The sequence below is a fragment of the Castor canadensis genome, chromosome 8 (genome assembly GCF_047511655.1).
Source record: "Castor canadensis chromosome 8, mCasCan1.hap1v2, whole genome shotgun sequence".
Classification (NCBI taxonomy): domain Eukaryota; kingdom Metazoa; phylum Chordata; class Mammalia; order Rodentia; family Castoridae; genus Castor; species Castor canadensis.
The window spans coordinates 4965008-4981157 of NC_133393.1; the positions used below are offsets into that span (position 1 = coordinate 4965008).

The 16150-nt window shown below is 40.7% G+C and overlaps 1 protein-coding gene across 2 annotated transcripts in view; it reads right to left on the reverse strand.

The window, feature by feature from the left end:
* Lrrc1 (leucine rich repeat containing 1) overlaps positions 1–16150 on the reverse strand; it is a 129680-nt gene that overhangs the window by 34182 nt on the left and 79348 nt on the right. For both annotated transcript variants that reach the window (XM_020155398.2, XM_074081917.1), the window contains exons 3-4: positions 11189–11267; positions 7972–8061 (exon numbers count right to left, since the gene is read on the reverse strand). In XM_020155398.2, the coding sequence (XP_020010987.1) occupies positions 7972–8061; positions 11189–11267 (169 nt within the window). The remainder of the gene's footprint in view (positions 1–7971; positions 8062–11188; positions 11268–16150) is intronic.

The window sequence follows — 16150 nt, forward strand, 5'->3', positions numbered from 1 at the left end:
AATTGTAGGATCATACCATATGCAAGGAGGGGTAAGTTGACTTCTTCCTTCCCCATTTGAAGCCCCTTACTTCTTCCTCTTGCCTATGGCTCTGGCTCCAGTACTATACTGAGTGAGAGTGGGGAGCACGGACACCTTTATCTCATTCCTGACGTTAGAGGAAATTATTTCAGCTTCTCCCTGTCTAGTGTGATGTTGGCTAGAGGTTTGCCAAAGATAGCTTTTATAATGCAGAAGTCAGCAACATTTTCTTTTAAAGTATGCAATTCTGTGATGTGTAGCACACTGATTCACAAGGTACACAAACACCGTCATTATTTAATTCCAGAAAATTTTAGCATTGCTGAAATGTTTATTCTCTTTAGAATGCATTCCTTATACTTCCCCTGCTCTACCCCACAGTCTCTATCAATCACTAACCTATTTTCTGTCTCTGCAGATTTGTCTACAATAGACATTTTATATAAATAAAATAGAATATATATATATATATATGTATTTACAGAAATTAAAAACAGAATCAGACTGTATGTGCTATTTTGAGTCCGACTTTTTTAATTAACATTTTTTTAAGGTTTATCCATATTGTAGCATGCAGCAAGACTTCATTTCTGTGCACAGCCAAATAATATTCATTTAATGAACATGTGACATTTTAATTACCCATCCACCCATGGATCAAAATGTACCTGTTTCCCTCTATTATGAATAATGCTATGAACAAAATGTGTCAAAAAGACTGCTTTTGCCAATTGTTTGGGCACATTTGTTAAAATGGATCAACCATAAATGCAGGGGGTTATTTCCTGGATATTCAATTCTATTCTATTGATCCATAAGCCTATCCTTAGGCCAGAACCACAGTCTTGATGACTTGTAGTTCTGTAAAGTTTTGAAGATTGTCAACTATTCTGGACTTCCTAATTTCCATGTAAATTTTGGATTAATTTATTAACTTCTACAAGCAAAGCAGGTAGGATTTTAATGGCGATTAAGTTGAGTCTGTGGATCAATTTGAGGAACACTGCTATCCTAAATCCCCTAACGCATGCACACACAATCTTCCCATGCATTCATTTAGGTATTTTTTTATTGTGTTCATTGATGCTCCATAGATCATAGTTTTAAATTTATTCCAGTATTTTATTATTTTGGTGCTTTTTAAAAGGAATAGTTTAATGCTGGTATTACAGATATTTAACTGATATTTATATTGATCTTATGTCCTATAAATCTTACTCAATTCATTTATCATTTTTAATCATTTTTTATGAATTCATTAGAATTCTCTGCAGGGTATCTTACTTTTGAAAAGTAAAATATGCAGTGACCTTAAGAAAGATGCTTTCCGTATTAAAATGCTCTTTTGAAAGACAAATTCACTCACTCGCTACACCAGCATTAGGTAACTCCTTAATGCAAAATATCCTTCTTGCCTTTATCTGTGAAATCTTCCCAGTACTTTTAGTGATGGTAAGGTAAGGAGTCATTGTTCACTGTTTTCAAGGGAATACCTTTAAAAAATCAAATTTTTTATTCAGGTAGTTTTGTCAAAGTCCTTGCAACATGGAAGCTTTCCAAGATCCCCAGGACATGCCTTCCTCCCCCACTGCTACCCTTCATGCTAACCAGCATCTCCAGGGACACAAATCATTTACCTCATTTTACCCCAACTATTTCTAAGGTGGGTTTACGGAGTGTTTAGAAATTGCAAATATGCAAGAAGGTTCATGAAATAAAAAGCCAGGGCCGTGGAAGAGGGGAAGAAAGTAACGTGCTCACACAGCTGCAGGGAAGACACTAAGTTCATGAGCCAACCCTACTGCCCACCAGAAAGTCAGTCTCGGGCAGATGACTTATTCCAGTTTTGCAGAGGACCCCACTGGTAGTTGGATAGTAAATGCCAGCCTGGTTGTGTCCGGGTGCTGCAATGAAGACGGCACCTGCCTCCCTGCAGCCGTCAGCAACACCTCTCTTCGCTCCGCACTTCCTTCATCGCACAGAAGTTAGCACAGATGCTCTGTCTGCTCACCGGATTAGCTCTAAGCTTGCTGGCAGCAACGGCAGAAAAGTAAGCATGAGAAATGCCAGAACTGTTATTAAAAAAGAAGATGATCACCATTCTTTTGGCAAGGTATTTTCAACCTAAAAATAACTTGCTTTCCATAATAGCTCCTTATATCAGAAAAATTAAAAATATTAATTAAAGACAATGACTTTCATGAGGCTTTGGAGCAACAGAAGCTGCATCTTTCAGTTATTTGCTTAGAACAAGTTTTATTTTTATAGAAATTGAGTCTATACCATTAAGCCACAAAAGGGACCACGCAGGAAGACACAAATGCGGTCCTAGTACAGAGCTTCCAGGATTCTAACTGATTACCTACGATGTCATGCTGGAAGCAAGAGGAATGAATGCAGTAATACTGCGTGCCCCGCCATGTGTCCAGTATGTGGGAACAATGCCAGGGAACGTCCAGGCACAAAGAGAGTTGACTATCCAAGATCACTGCTGTATCAGAGTACAAGGTGATCTGGGTACACACACCAATTATACACTTACAACTGAGCACTGAGCAACGAGACTTCTGTCTACAGACAAAGGACTAAAGTGCTTCCTGTGTGGGGAGAAAAGGCAGGTCAGAAGCCTGAAAGTTCAGAATCTATTTCGCCTCTTCCAATTATTGTAGACGGTGTGACAAAAGAGGTAGAATTTCAATCATTAAATAAGGAAAAGTCTCAAGCCAGCTTGCAAAGAGCGGGGGCAGGTAAAACTTTGAAAAGCTAACATTCTCAAAAGGCTTGGCTGAAGAAGGGCTCTAGGGTCTACATCATGGCAGAAACTCCATCACGATGCATGCAGCTACAGAGAACAATTATTACTGCCTGAAACTGCGGACTCCAAACCTAACAAGAAAAACATCTGTGGCAGACTTTTTTAAAGCAAGTAGTATGTTCAGCCTAATACGAAAGTTAGAAAGCTAGGTAGAGCTATGCTGGAACAAATCTGGACCCCCAGAGACCACCCACCAGAATACTGGCTCTCATTTTCCACAGAGCCCTGGACAGACTTCAGTGGAACTCCCGGGGGCCTGGAAAACAGGAGTTTGAGACCCACTGGTGTAGAGCTTTAGCTGACTCCCAAACACTCCAGTATAGAATGGGGCGCTCTATATATTTAAGAGTATATCTGCATGGTCCTTGTATTTATTTTAAGTATTTATAGATGTGCTGTGAACCAATGTATTGTGTATATTATAAAAATAACAAACTGTAGACAAAATAAAGAAAAATATTTTATTAAAAATATAATTTTAAGCTCTTAGAGCAACAGGATTGAAAACACCTTATTAATTTAAAAATTTTTTGGAAGTACTGTGGTTTGAACCCAAGGCATCACACTTGTGAGGCAGGTGGCACACTTCCGACCCTTTTTGTTCTGGTTACTTTGGAGACAGGGTCTCACATTTTTCCCAGGCTCTCCTAGACCAGGATCCTCCTGCTTAAGCTTCCTACCATCACTGGGATGAAAGGTGTGCCACCATGCTCAGCTTTTTTCCACTGAGATGGGGGTCTCACAAACATTTCATCCCCGCTGACCTGGGATGCACAGCTTGAGATGACAGATGCATCCTACCACACCCAGCTACTGGTTGAGATGGCATCTCACTTTTTTGACTGGTCTGACTGCTTTCCTCTTGATTTCAGCCTCCCAAGTAGCTAGGATTACAGATGTCAGTTGTAGGTGCGTGCGTGCGTGCGTGAGTACGTGTGTGTGTGTGTGACCAGCGTTTTGAACTGCGGCGTTGCACTTGCTAGGTAGACAAATGCTATACCACTTGAGCCACTCCTCCAGTCAAAAAAAAAAAAGGGTATTTAAAACCCCTCTGAGCTGGTTTCCACTTATTGTTGCCTCTGCACTCTGTATATGAGTAACACGTGGCCCTGCTGCTATGGAACAGGTCAGCGAGCCAGGAACACTTGGCGTGAGGTAGCCAGTACACCTCGGAGTGGTTCAAAGGATTTCCGTGACCACATCTCATCTCCTTACAAAGTGTTACAAAGATTCTGCTCCGGCCAAGTCCCTGAGGGTCCAACGTACAGTTTTTCAACTGTAAAATGGTGCAAAAGCTATACACATTTGGCACAAACTGTACTTCCAATTTTGAATCTTGATCTCTTCCTGGACTAGTGATATTTCTTATGAAACTCTTTTTTGTGACGGACAGTGGCAGTGTGCTAGGTGACAGAGGGGGAAACAACCAATACAATACTCTGGCCAGTCTGTGAGCTATGCCAGGCCACCTGCATGAAGTGTGCTTTGGACTGCTGTGTTCAACTTGTAATGGGTTTGAGGATGTAATTCCATTAAGTCAAGGACATCTGAGTTTCAAAGACCCATTCTTCACGCTGGACTGACTGTCACCTGTGGTGTAACTACATGGTGTAGGACATGAACTCCAGTACCCTGAAAGCTCACCAGCCAGCAGACTGTGAGCTCCTCAACCTCTTCTCCAGAGGCTCCTCTAGTCACAACCAGTATCACACACAACACAGACTAAGGAGAGGCAGCACACACTCATAGGCATAGTTCACACCCCCATGGGAGATGCTGTGCATCCCACAATCACTTCTGGCAGCAACAACTCACAACATTTCATGCTGGGATGCCTGGGAAATAGCAGCAAATAAACAGGGCACTGCCACAGAATCTGTCATATCTGAGAGTTCTGCAGGAATCTCCAACATCAGTCAGGCACACAAGAACCATTAGCTCGGCTAGGTCAGTGTCAACATTACACAGGACTGCCTTCCTCTCAAAGACGCCCAGTTCTGCAAAGCTGGGTTTTAGCAATTGTGTGATTAAAAAAAACAACACAACAAAAGGTGGAAACAGAAATGAAGTGGTGATTTGAGAAGCTGAACAGTGCCCAACAACTACTCACATCCCACAGAAAATAACTGGGATACTTAAAAATCCAATAAAAAATTTATTATTTCAATTTATATATACTTTTTTTTTCAAATGGCTAACTAGTTTGTTAGGATATAAATACTTAACAAAAATAGTTTGTACCTAATCACGTACTTGTTCGAACAGTCAGGTATTTGTAGAAACACTAAAAAAAAAGTTACTGACTTCCAAGTGCCCTGGGAACCACCTATCCTAGGGGGTGTCAGGATAGGTTAGTGGAAAACTGCAAGACTGGGACCAGGAGAGCCATTTTACAGTTCCAGTTCTGCCACCAACTCCCCAAAGCTCAAGTTAGCTGACCCTGACCAAATGAACACACGGGAGGAGAGATGTACCAGCAGCCCCAGCTTCAAGGCACCGCCAGTCTGCTTGTCCCAGGAAAAGGTCGTGGTCCTCTTTTCCCTGAATGGGAGCTTTTGCCCACCTGAAGAGGTGAGTCCTTGAGAAACCCACAGCTCCCCCTGTTGAGGCCAAGAGAGAAACAGAGGCCTGTGCTCACAGATGCTCAAAAGGTTGACACTAACATGGTTTACTCATTTGACCACATAAGCAGAGTGAGTTTATGCAAAAACTCTACTGCAAATTTCACAAAGATGATAACAAGTATGAATCAGTCGAATGGCTGTTTTGTGCCCTGTTCAACCTTTTTGGCATTTAGAATAGGTGTGCCTTCTTTATATCAAATCATACTGCCTTTGAGAAGCTGTTCTAGTTACTAAACATTTTGTTAAATATATATGCTAATCGTGCTAAGGAAACCATCTGGAATCCCTTAAGAAATTGAAATAGCCATTTAATCAGAACAGTTACGGAGTGTCCAGTAACAATTTGCTTATGATGTAGAGTTCTTATGCATATGTCAGACTTCTTCAACGTCCACTGTTTCAACTCTTCCAAATGCTTCTCCACTGGGGTCAAGGACACCAGCAGTGGCCAATCTTCCCCCAAAGAGGATTTTGTGCTTTGATTGTTTCTTTATACTAACAGAACAAGCTATTATTTGAGCATGCAGAAGTCTTAAATCACACAGAAGGAAATCATAGTTTCTTGCTATAGTTATGCACTCATTCAGAACCAACAACAGAAAGCTAGTCCTCATTTAATTTCATAAACTGACTTAATATAATCAGCTTTCCTAAAAAAGAATCAGTTAATTTCAAGTTCAGAGAGGCACTTTATTTTGGGAACAATCAGTATACATAATTCTGTAATAGTAATACAAACTAAATCCAAAAACAAAGCACTCTACGCTTACTGCTGGTAGAAAGGAGAGCTAATACAAGGAATCCTAAACACTGACAAAAACGGGACCACACAGCAGAAAAGGTGGGATAAGGAATCTTGTAATTTATTCTAATAGTAAGTATTAAACATTTTCCATTACAGTGCAGTAGAGGGTGAGGGGCACTCTGTTTTAATAAGAACATATTTTCTCTTAAAGCGTTAAGCCTTTAAAAAAAAAAAGTAGACATGAAACAGGAAAAGGGGGTGGGGGGCAGGAACCAGGGTCTGGAAGGGATGAACACGGGGTAGCTGCAGGCTGAGAAGGGAAAGCAGGGCACAGGGAAGTAAGTTCCAGGGACCCTAAGGAGCAGGACAGGGTCAGGCTGGGTCGTTAGATGGCTACTAGACTTAAGGACTTTTAAATTACAAATTTATAAAACTTGATACAACTGAAGTACAAGTACATGCGCTTCACAGCACAGTATTGCTGTTTCCTCTGCAACTGATGCCACAGACTCGGGATATGCAGGACTTCCCGTCTCCTCCTCCTGAGAGCTGCAGTCTTAACTCTTAATCAGCAAGTCTCCTGGCACAAAGTTAAAACACTGGTGTGCACCTCAGAAGCATGGGCCCTTGGACCCTCAAAACAGACAAGCCAGATGACTGGGCTCATCCGCTTACCGTGGTTCTCCAACAACAGCTTTCTGTTCTGTCTCAGAGCTTAGGCAGAACACAGAAACAGCAGGAAAACCATTTATGATGCTAGGGAACACTAGCATCATAAATGCTAGCACTAGGGTCCACCAGGTGAGGCCAGCCAAGCTGGGTTTTTATTTCAAGTGATCAAGCATGAGCCCTAGTCTCAACTACAACCCACTCTCTGTCCTGGAGAAATGAGAAAGTTCTGCTAAGATGTGTCACTTAAATTGTTTGTGGAAATGTCCAACAGAACACTCACTCACCAGCGTACATTTTCTTCAAAGGATTCTATTTTTTGCCAAGGCTAAGTCCCCTGTGACCTACAGGCTAGCAATATGGAAATGTACCGACCCATCCCATCCCAGTCCCCTCCCCTAGGCTCACTTGTGCTTCCACACACCATCGTTGCTCCCTGCTCTCAGTCTGCAAACTGTTGGACACAGTGACGCTTAGAGTGCCTTCTGAGTTTCCAGTGGAGACCTTTGTCTGCTGTCCTCCTTATGGTTAAAATTACTAAGTAGTCATTTCCATGGCATTTCCTAACTAGTAGTGAGTAAATTAGTTACTTTACTAATTAGTTACTTTACTAGTACTTTGGAATCCATCAGTTTAGACAGCTTCCAAACAAATTAAGGTTTTGCTAGTTAGTACCAAGAATCAGCACCCTTTACAACTATTAAAACTTAGGGCAAAACACAAGAAACTGGGCGAGATTTTTCTTGTAAGTCATATTACAGAACGGGAAAGTGGTTTTCTGTGTAGAAAATAAGAACTATAAAAGGGAAGGAAGATGGCGCTGATGGTGTATGTGTCCTTTTACCCCGATATATACAAACTTCACATAAAAACTTACTTGCCAAGTCAGGCGCCAGTGGCTCACACCTATCATTCCAGCTACTTAGCAAGCTAAGTTCATGAAGACTGTGGTTCCAGCCTGGACAAAAAGCAAGTCCACAGCAAAAAGGACTGGAGGAGTGGCTCAAGTGATAGAGCACAGACCTAGCAAGTGTCAAACCATAAGTTCAAACCCCCATGCTGCTAAAAAAGAAGTAAAACAAACAAGAAAAACTTACTTGCCAATATTTTCAGGCAGAGATTGCAGTGAGATGTCGTTTACAGAAAGACATGTTAAATTCTGCAATTCAGGAAAGCTTTCCGGCAACCTGGGACCAAAAAATGTTGTTAATTTAAATAGTGCATATGAAGCATACACAAAATGACTTCTTCTAATATGCTATATGAAATAACCTCCTAAAATTACATGACATTATGGAATATCTGCCTTGTCTTCCTATATAAATGATACCTAGAAGGGAAAAAAAAAGCCCAAAGATTTCATTTACTTAACAGAAGTACAGGGTGTGGTAAATATTTGTAGATGGGGTGATACAGAAATGATGATAAAGAGAACAGTTGTGCAAGCCCTAAGAATGAAGGGGCAAATATCACAGGGCTATTGAGTATTCCATGAAAGGAAATGAGAAGGTGCTCCTGTAGCTAGAGTGCCTGAGAGTGAAAATATTTTATTGACTAGCAGAAAACAGACAAGTTTTCACCAGCCCACAGAATGGTAAAACACAGGACAAGTACTCAATAATTTTCTTCTTGTAGCTTATAATATCCAGAGCAAAAGATTACTTAGGATTGATCAGCTGACAGCCAACTGCTACTTCAACTTTTTTCTTTTAATTCAAGATGTCTCTCACTTGAGATGATAGTGTTTCACAATGCCGTACACAAAAGCTATTTTAATATGTCCCTTAAACTCTACAGGAGAGTTAAGGGTTCAAAATAAAATCATCATTTAAAATTTACAAATAAATTTTAGAGTCAATATTCCTATGCTTACCAGCATTGTGGGGGAGGGGGGAGAGCAAACTAAGAGCTAAGAACAAAAAGGTATCATTGTATCTAAATCTGCTAGAATAGACAACAGAGGTTTCAGCAGGGGAGAGATTCTTGGCTTTATAGGTAGTCTCATTTTGCTTTTTCTAGGTTCCTTTTAAAAACATCCTACATTCCAATTTATGACATTTAACAAAAGTTAATTCCAGACTCCCAAAACCAAATCTGGGCCTTCAAGATCAGGGTATTAACTGGAACATTTTTAATCACTGAAATATGTATTTAGGAACAGTTAAATGAATTAGCAGAGGCAAGACTTTTCTACATATAATTCAGAAGATGCAACACATCTGGTCTGCCCAACTTTTTACACCAAGAATATGTCGTTTAGCAATTTTAAAGGTATTTAAGATGTCCTTAAACATGAGCAAGATGTTTTATATGGCTGATTTGCTTTTCCACTGGCTATTACCATTAAGAGCCAGGCTAGCACAATGTGATGAAGAGCGGACACTTGAGGTTAGGAGAAGTGTGAACTTCCCACTCACTTACTGCATGTCAATCTCTTTGAGCTTTGGTTCCTTCAGCCATAAAATAAGTGGGCCAAGCCAAGTAACTTTTAAAACTCCTTCATCTCACAGATGACACCTCAGTTCTTAAAGACAGCACACTGGCCAAGCTGAAATGGCTTTCCTTTAAGAAATGGGCCAATGTGAGGCCAGGATAATAAACAAGTAAAGCCTCATGTAATCTGGGTGTGTTCTAGTTGAGAGAGGCTTGAAATGATGGTGAAGTCCAACGTCAGCAGACATTAGAAACGGAAAACTTAAGAGACAGCAGGGGACTAAGCAACTGAGTAGTTAAAAATCTCAACAGCAGCATAGTAAGTATCTTCCCACTTGCCTAACCCTATAAACTACCTTAAGCTTAGCTCAGTCCAAAAAACACTTTTTGGGCACTTACTCCTTTCCAGGCATTAGAGCTGGGCTGGAGATGCAATAACAAACAAAAGAGGAACACAAGTAAACCTTCTCCATTCAGTTAGGCATCTCCATCAAAGGGATAATGTAAGAATAAACTTCAACTACTGTGAAAAAAGTACAGACAGGGAGCAATGAAAGCCCAGAGTCAGTGGGAAAGGCTTCCGAAGATGTGCGATGCTCGATACTGGTATGGTCAGGAAGCGAGAGGTGTGAAATGAATTACCCAAGAGGCCCCTTACTCCAGCAGAGATGGCTGTCTGACACAGGCAGCTGAGCGCAGTAAGGCTGGAAAGACCGGCTGAACACAGGGGTGGCCGGGAGGCCGGCATAGCACACCAAGGAACACTGTCTACCTTACAGGGACAGGGAGCTACGGAAAGGTTTTGAGGAAAAGTGTTATGGAAGACTTAGGGACAGTGATTCAGCCACAAATTGTGAAAGAAACTTAGTCACCGATACTCAAGAGAGGAAAACCAGAAATATTAAAAATATATATTTACTTCTTGAAAATGAGATATGGGGAAAAAAATTAAACAGGACATTTCTCCAGCACTCTATACTCAAGAAATCCCATGCAATTTTGAAACAGGTGGGATGAATCCCGATTTCTAGTTCAAGCTCAAGGAAGGGAAAGAAGAGTGCTTTTCTGCTGAGGTTACTTAGCGTCTTGAGAAATCCTACACATGGACAAGCTGGCCCAGAGAGGCCTCTAGAATCCACTCCCAAGGGTCATCTCTGCTTTGCCGTATGGGCACCATTCACCTATCCTTGCAGCTCAAATGCCTCAGTGGACTCACAAATAAGCCAGAAGCCACAAGGAGAGGCCCCCAGCAATGTCACTCAGCTATTTCATGAACAACGGAAATAACACAGCTGGAACAGATAGTTCCAGTAACAGGTGGCTTTCTTTGGAGGGATAAAACTGAAGAAATCCCTACAGCTATTGCAAAACTAATAATGGTGTGGGTTTTTTGTTTTTTTTTTTTTGGCAGGGGGGTTGTTTGTTGAAGGAGAGTAGGAGGAAAATTGATATTATAAATATATTTCATTATTGGAGTAGAAAAGCAAGTGTAATAAGACATTTTCTTGGACAACTATGGAATAACCTCTTTGAGCGTTTAGAACTCAGTCTTCTCCCATAAGACAGGAGGATCGATTAGAGATTAATAAATGATTACAATTCTTCATAGTACTTCAGAAACATATTCTTATTACTCCTGTTTTGTACACTCAACTCCCCCACATCCCCCTACCACCTCTTCAATGTTTCTATCAGTGTTGCAGTCTTCCTTTCACTGTCCATTTCTTTGTAAGTAAATATTTGGGAAATCCAACCACCCTTGATAAAGACAGCAACCCATCTAGGTGCCTCCAAGGTGGGTAACCTTGGAGGTTACCTTTGCCTGCCTCTCAAGAAAGGTATCTTTAGTACTATAAACAGAAAAGTGAGTAGAAAGGTTACCTAGTCAGTGGGTTTCCACTGAAGTCAGCTATCTGTAGTGCTTTGCAGAAGGAGATGCTTTCAGGAATTTCAGGAATATCTGAAGGAGTAAAGAAAATTCATCACTGTTGTTAACATTTTCAACATCTGCAAGATGGAGCATAATCACAAGAGAATATCCAAACATTAATGCCTCCATTCAAATGTGGCATCAACTTACTGTGTTTTTCTACATTTATTCTTGCTCTTCTAATAGATGATATGTTGTTCATAGAAGCACATTAAAGAAAAATATGAAAAAGAACAACCACCACTCTCCAACTATCAAGTCCCAGAACCCTATCAAAAGTCACTGGTAGCATTCAGTCCTAATTCCCACTAGATTTTTTCCCGTATGTTTTCATATGGTTTTATCAGCACAAGGCATTCTAAAGCAGTGTATTTCTAAACTATGAATTTTTTAGTAGTTATAAACGGAATTTGGAAAATGTAAAACAAGTATAAAGAAGAAAATAAAAACTACCAACGTTTATCACCCAGAGACAATGTATTATTTTTAGCTGTCTCACACACACACATAGAATGCATACAAACAGACTGTTATTTCAAAATACGAGGTTTGTGAAATTTTCTCAATTTACATTATTTTTCAGACTTTTTTCCCCTAGCATTTTTATAAATAGTTTGTCATTCTTAATGGCAGAAAAGCATACTGCATATATTTTCAATCTTCATTTAATTCATCCTCCATTATTGGACATTTAGATTGGTTCCAAGTTCCTGATGTTATAATTGTATTTTTACCCATTTCCGATTATTTCCTTAGGTTAAGTTCCCAGAAGTGGAATTAGTGTATCAAAAGTCTTAACAGCCCTACAGTACTTGATAAATACTGCTGAAGTACTTTGGGAGAGGGGGGATTGGGGACAGAATGTACCTATTTATGCTTCCATCAGCCGTACCCAACCCCAGCTTCTCTCCCCTTTATTGTGACACCTTTGACAGTGAACAGTATGGTAGCATCTTGTTTAATATTCCTTTTATTCTTAACACCTATTTTTCCATATGCTGACTGGCCACGAGATAATTATGATTTTAAAATAGCCAAACTTGTTATTTTCGAATTCCTCCTTTTTTTGGTACAAACCTTGGGATTACTGCTGTTAAGAGTTTTAAAAGGTTAGTTCACAGCACTTAATTTCAAGCATGCTTTATTTTGGACATATTAACAAGGAAAACTAACAGAGAGAAGTTCTCCTGGTCCCACACTGTTTCTTCTGCCAGTCTGGCAAATGCAAACTGAGCCAAAACACACTTAACATTTCTAAATTAGGGAGAAGGGAAAAGAGAAAAGTGAAAAACACACCTGCCTTCCCCAACAACCTCAAAGTAATCAGATGCTACATGAAAGCTTTCAGTTCAGATTTAAAACCTGCAACATTTGAACACATGCTAACATTTTCTCACACTATTTACCACCTGCCTTGCATGGCCATTGCCAGATAGTGGGAAATAAATACTGTGATCCTAATTTCACAAACTGGATGACAGATAGATAGACAGATAGATAGATAGACAGACAGACAATCTTATCCACAGTTTAGAACAGATTTTTAAAACTCATGAACATTTGTGGGCTCTGAGGTACAAATACAACAGTAACCTCTCTGATAAACATTATTTATTTATTCCCTTCAAAAATATACTATTTTCATACTCATTGTTCAAAATGTGCACTAAAGTTGAGAGACAAGTGACTTGTCCCTCCCTACAGACCTGTCCCAGAGTGCGAGCCCGCCCTCCTACACTGAAGTCACAGTACTGCCATGTAGACGATGTCCACAGGTAGAAGGATGAAACTAGATCCCTGCCGCTCACCCTGTACAAACATCAATTCAAAATGGATCAGACCTTAATTTAAGACTTGAAACTAGTTAAGGAAAACATAGGCTAAACACTCCAAGATATAGGTCTGAGTGATGACTTTCAGAACAGGACTCTATTAACGAGGAAGTGATGGCAAGTATTAACAGGATTACATCAACTTAAAAGTTTTGGAATGGGGAGATTCCAAGAAGGCGGCTAGAGGTAGGAAGCAGAAAGCGAGCCTCCTATAGTGAAATCTTGGAGAGACGCTGGAGACACACTTTGCAGGCATAATCACCGAGAAAAGGCATAACTTTGACTCCTCCACATCTCCAGCCGGCGCAGAGAATCTCCACTTCACGTTAAACGGAGAACCGAGGAGGCCCCCGGGCCCAGTGGCCGGCGCCCATACGGCTCGGGAAGACGCGGACCAGGTGAGCTTCGCGGTACCGCGGTTCCCCCACAGACAAGCCTGGGCCAGAGCAGCATAGCCCCCTGGACAGACTGACCTCCACCCGGGAAAAAAAGAGAAACTGAGTACTAAGCAATAAGAACAGTTAAGACACGCTGGAAAGAGGGTGGGGCGCCCTGAGCGCTGAAGATTGGGGGAAGGGAACCCTTCCCGGGACTGTAAAGAAACGAGCCGGGCGGCCGGAGAGGCTCTGGCGGGAGCGGGGCGCGCCAGCAACCAGGAGCGGGGACGCTTGTGAGAGGAGGGAAGACCCACTTCCCACGTGAACTGTAAATAAACACGCAGGCCTGACAACGCGGGGCAGTGTCGCCTTTCCCAGTGCTTGGAAAGGGAAAAGCCTGTAGCAGAGGCCCCCCTCCCCCGCACAGGAGAACTCTGAGCAAACAAAGCCTGTGGGACCAGGTGAGTGCTAAGCTCACCCCAGAGATCTGCATAAATAACGCCGCCAGCTACAGGCTGAGAGCAGCAGGCAGGCAAGCCACAGTTGCAGATACCACTCTCAGAACTGCCTCCAGACGCTTTTTTTTTCTTTTTCTCCCTACCTTTGATGAGAGAACAACCGAATTACACCTGCAAGCCGAAAAACTTACTGAAACTGTATTGCATTTGAACTGGGGACACTTGGGGGGGTTTTTTTTTGTGCGTGTGTGTGTGTAGTTTTGTTCTACTTTATCTGTCCCCTTTGATGAGACAACTACAGAACACCATCTGAGGCACCATCTCCAGGACTGGAGATTGAGACAGACACCCAAATTATTAAGACTGAAACTTCATTGCATTTGAACTTGGAGGTTTTTTTGGTTTTTTTTAAATTTTCCATTTTTCATTTTATTTTAATTCATTTTTATATATAGATAGTTCTTTCATTTACCTATTTTTTATTTTTATTCTTACCTTTATTTTTTTATTTTTGATTTTCAATCCTCTCTCTGTCTCTTTAATGTCTGTTCAGCTTACTGTCGATTAGTACACTAACACTCCCTGTTTATACCTTTGAAACTTTCTTGTCTGAAACCTTGTTCTGCTTTCTCCCTCTTGTCTGTGTATTTGTTTTCCCCTTTTCTTTAACTTCTTGCTTTCCATCTCAGCTCACCCTTCCATTCTAAATATTACCATTGTTATTATTACAAGCTACAAAATACTTAAATGCACACAATACAGGGACAGTAACAACACCAAAGACAATGACGGGAAGACAGAAAAAAGAGGGAAACCAGTTTCCCCACAGCAAAAAATTAGTACAGGAACCAGAGGGGAATGAAGAAAACAGATACTCAGATCCAGACTCCAACAAAATGAAGATAAACTATGCCAAAGGACCAATGAAGCCCACAAGAATAATTTAAAAGAAGACATACTACAGGTACTCAATGAGAATTTTATAGAGATGATAGTGGATAGGGTCAACCAAAATGTACAGGAGACACTCAAGAAATTCCAAGACAACAAAAATAGAGAATTTGAAAAAGCAAAAGAAGAAATAAAGGAAACCATAGAAGCACTGTATAAACACCAAAGTGAAACAGAGAACACGATGAATAAACAGATAAATGAACTCAGGATAAAAATAGACAACATTAAAGAGGAAACCACCCAGGATATGGAAAACCTCAGAAAAAAGAACAAAACAGAACTGCAAAGCAAAACGGAAGGCCAATCCACCAGAATAGAACAAACAGAAGACAGAGTCTCAGAACTTGAAGATGAAATGGTAATTAAAAGAAAAACCGAAGAACTATTAATTAAACAACTCAAGACCTGTGAAAAGAAAATGCAAGAACTCACCGATTCCATCAAAAGACCAAACTTGAGAATCATGGGCATCAAAGAAGGAGAAGAGGTGCAAGCGAAGGGAATGTGTAATATATTCAACAAAATAATAATGGAAAATTTCCCAAACATAGAGAAAGATATTCCCATACAGATGCAAGAAGCCTCCAGGACACCAAACAGACTAGATCAAAATAGAATGACCCCACAACACATCATCATTAAAACAACAAGTTCAGAAACTAAGGAAAGAATATTGAAGGCTGTAAGAGGGAAAAAACAAGTAACATACAGAGGTAAACCCATCAAAATCACAGCAGACTTCTCAACAGAAACATTAAAAGCAAGAAGAGCATGGGGTGAGATCTTCCGGGCACTGAATGAAAATAACTTCAACCCCAGGATACTCTACCCAGCAAAACTATCATTCAAAATAGATGGAGCAATAAAAGTCTTCCATGATAAGCAGAAACTAAAACAAGATGTGACCACAAAGTCACCACTACAAAAGATTCTTCAAGGGATTCTGCACACAGAAAGTGAAACCCAACTTAACCATGAAAAGACAGGCAGCACCAAACCACAGGGAAAGAAAAATCAAGACATTAGAGAGTAACCTCAACCTAGGTACACACAATGAAACCTTCAAACAACTAAGACAACTAAATGACAGGAATCCCCACATACCTATCAGTACTAATGCTTAATGTTAACGGACTTAATTCCCCCATCAAAAGGCACCGCCTGACGAAATGGATTAAAAAGGAAGATCCAACAATTTGTTGCTTACAGGAGGCCCATCTCACCAACAGAAATAAGCATAGGCTTAGGATGAAAGGCTGGAAGAAGATTTACCAAGCCAATGGCCCCCGAAA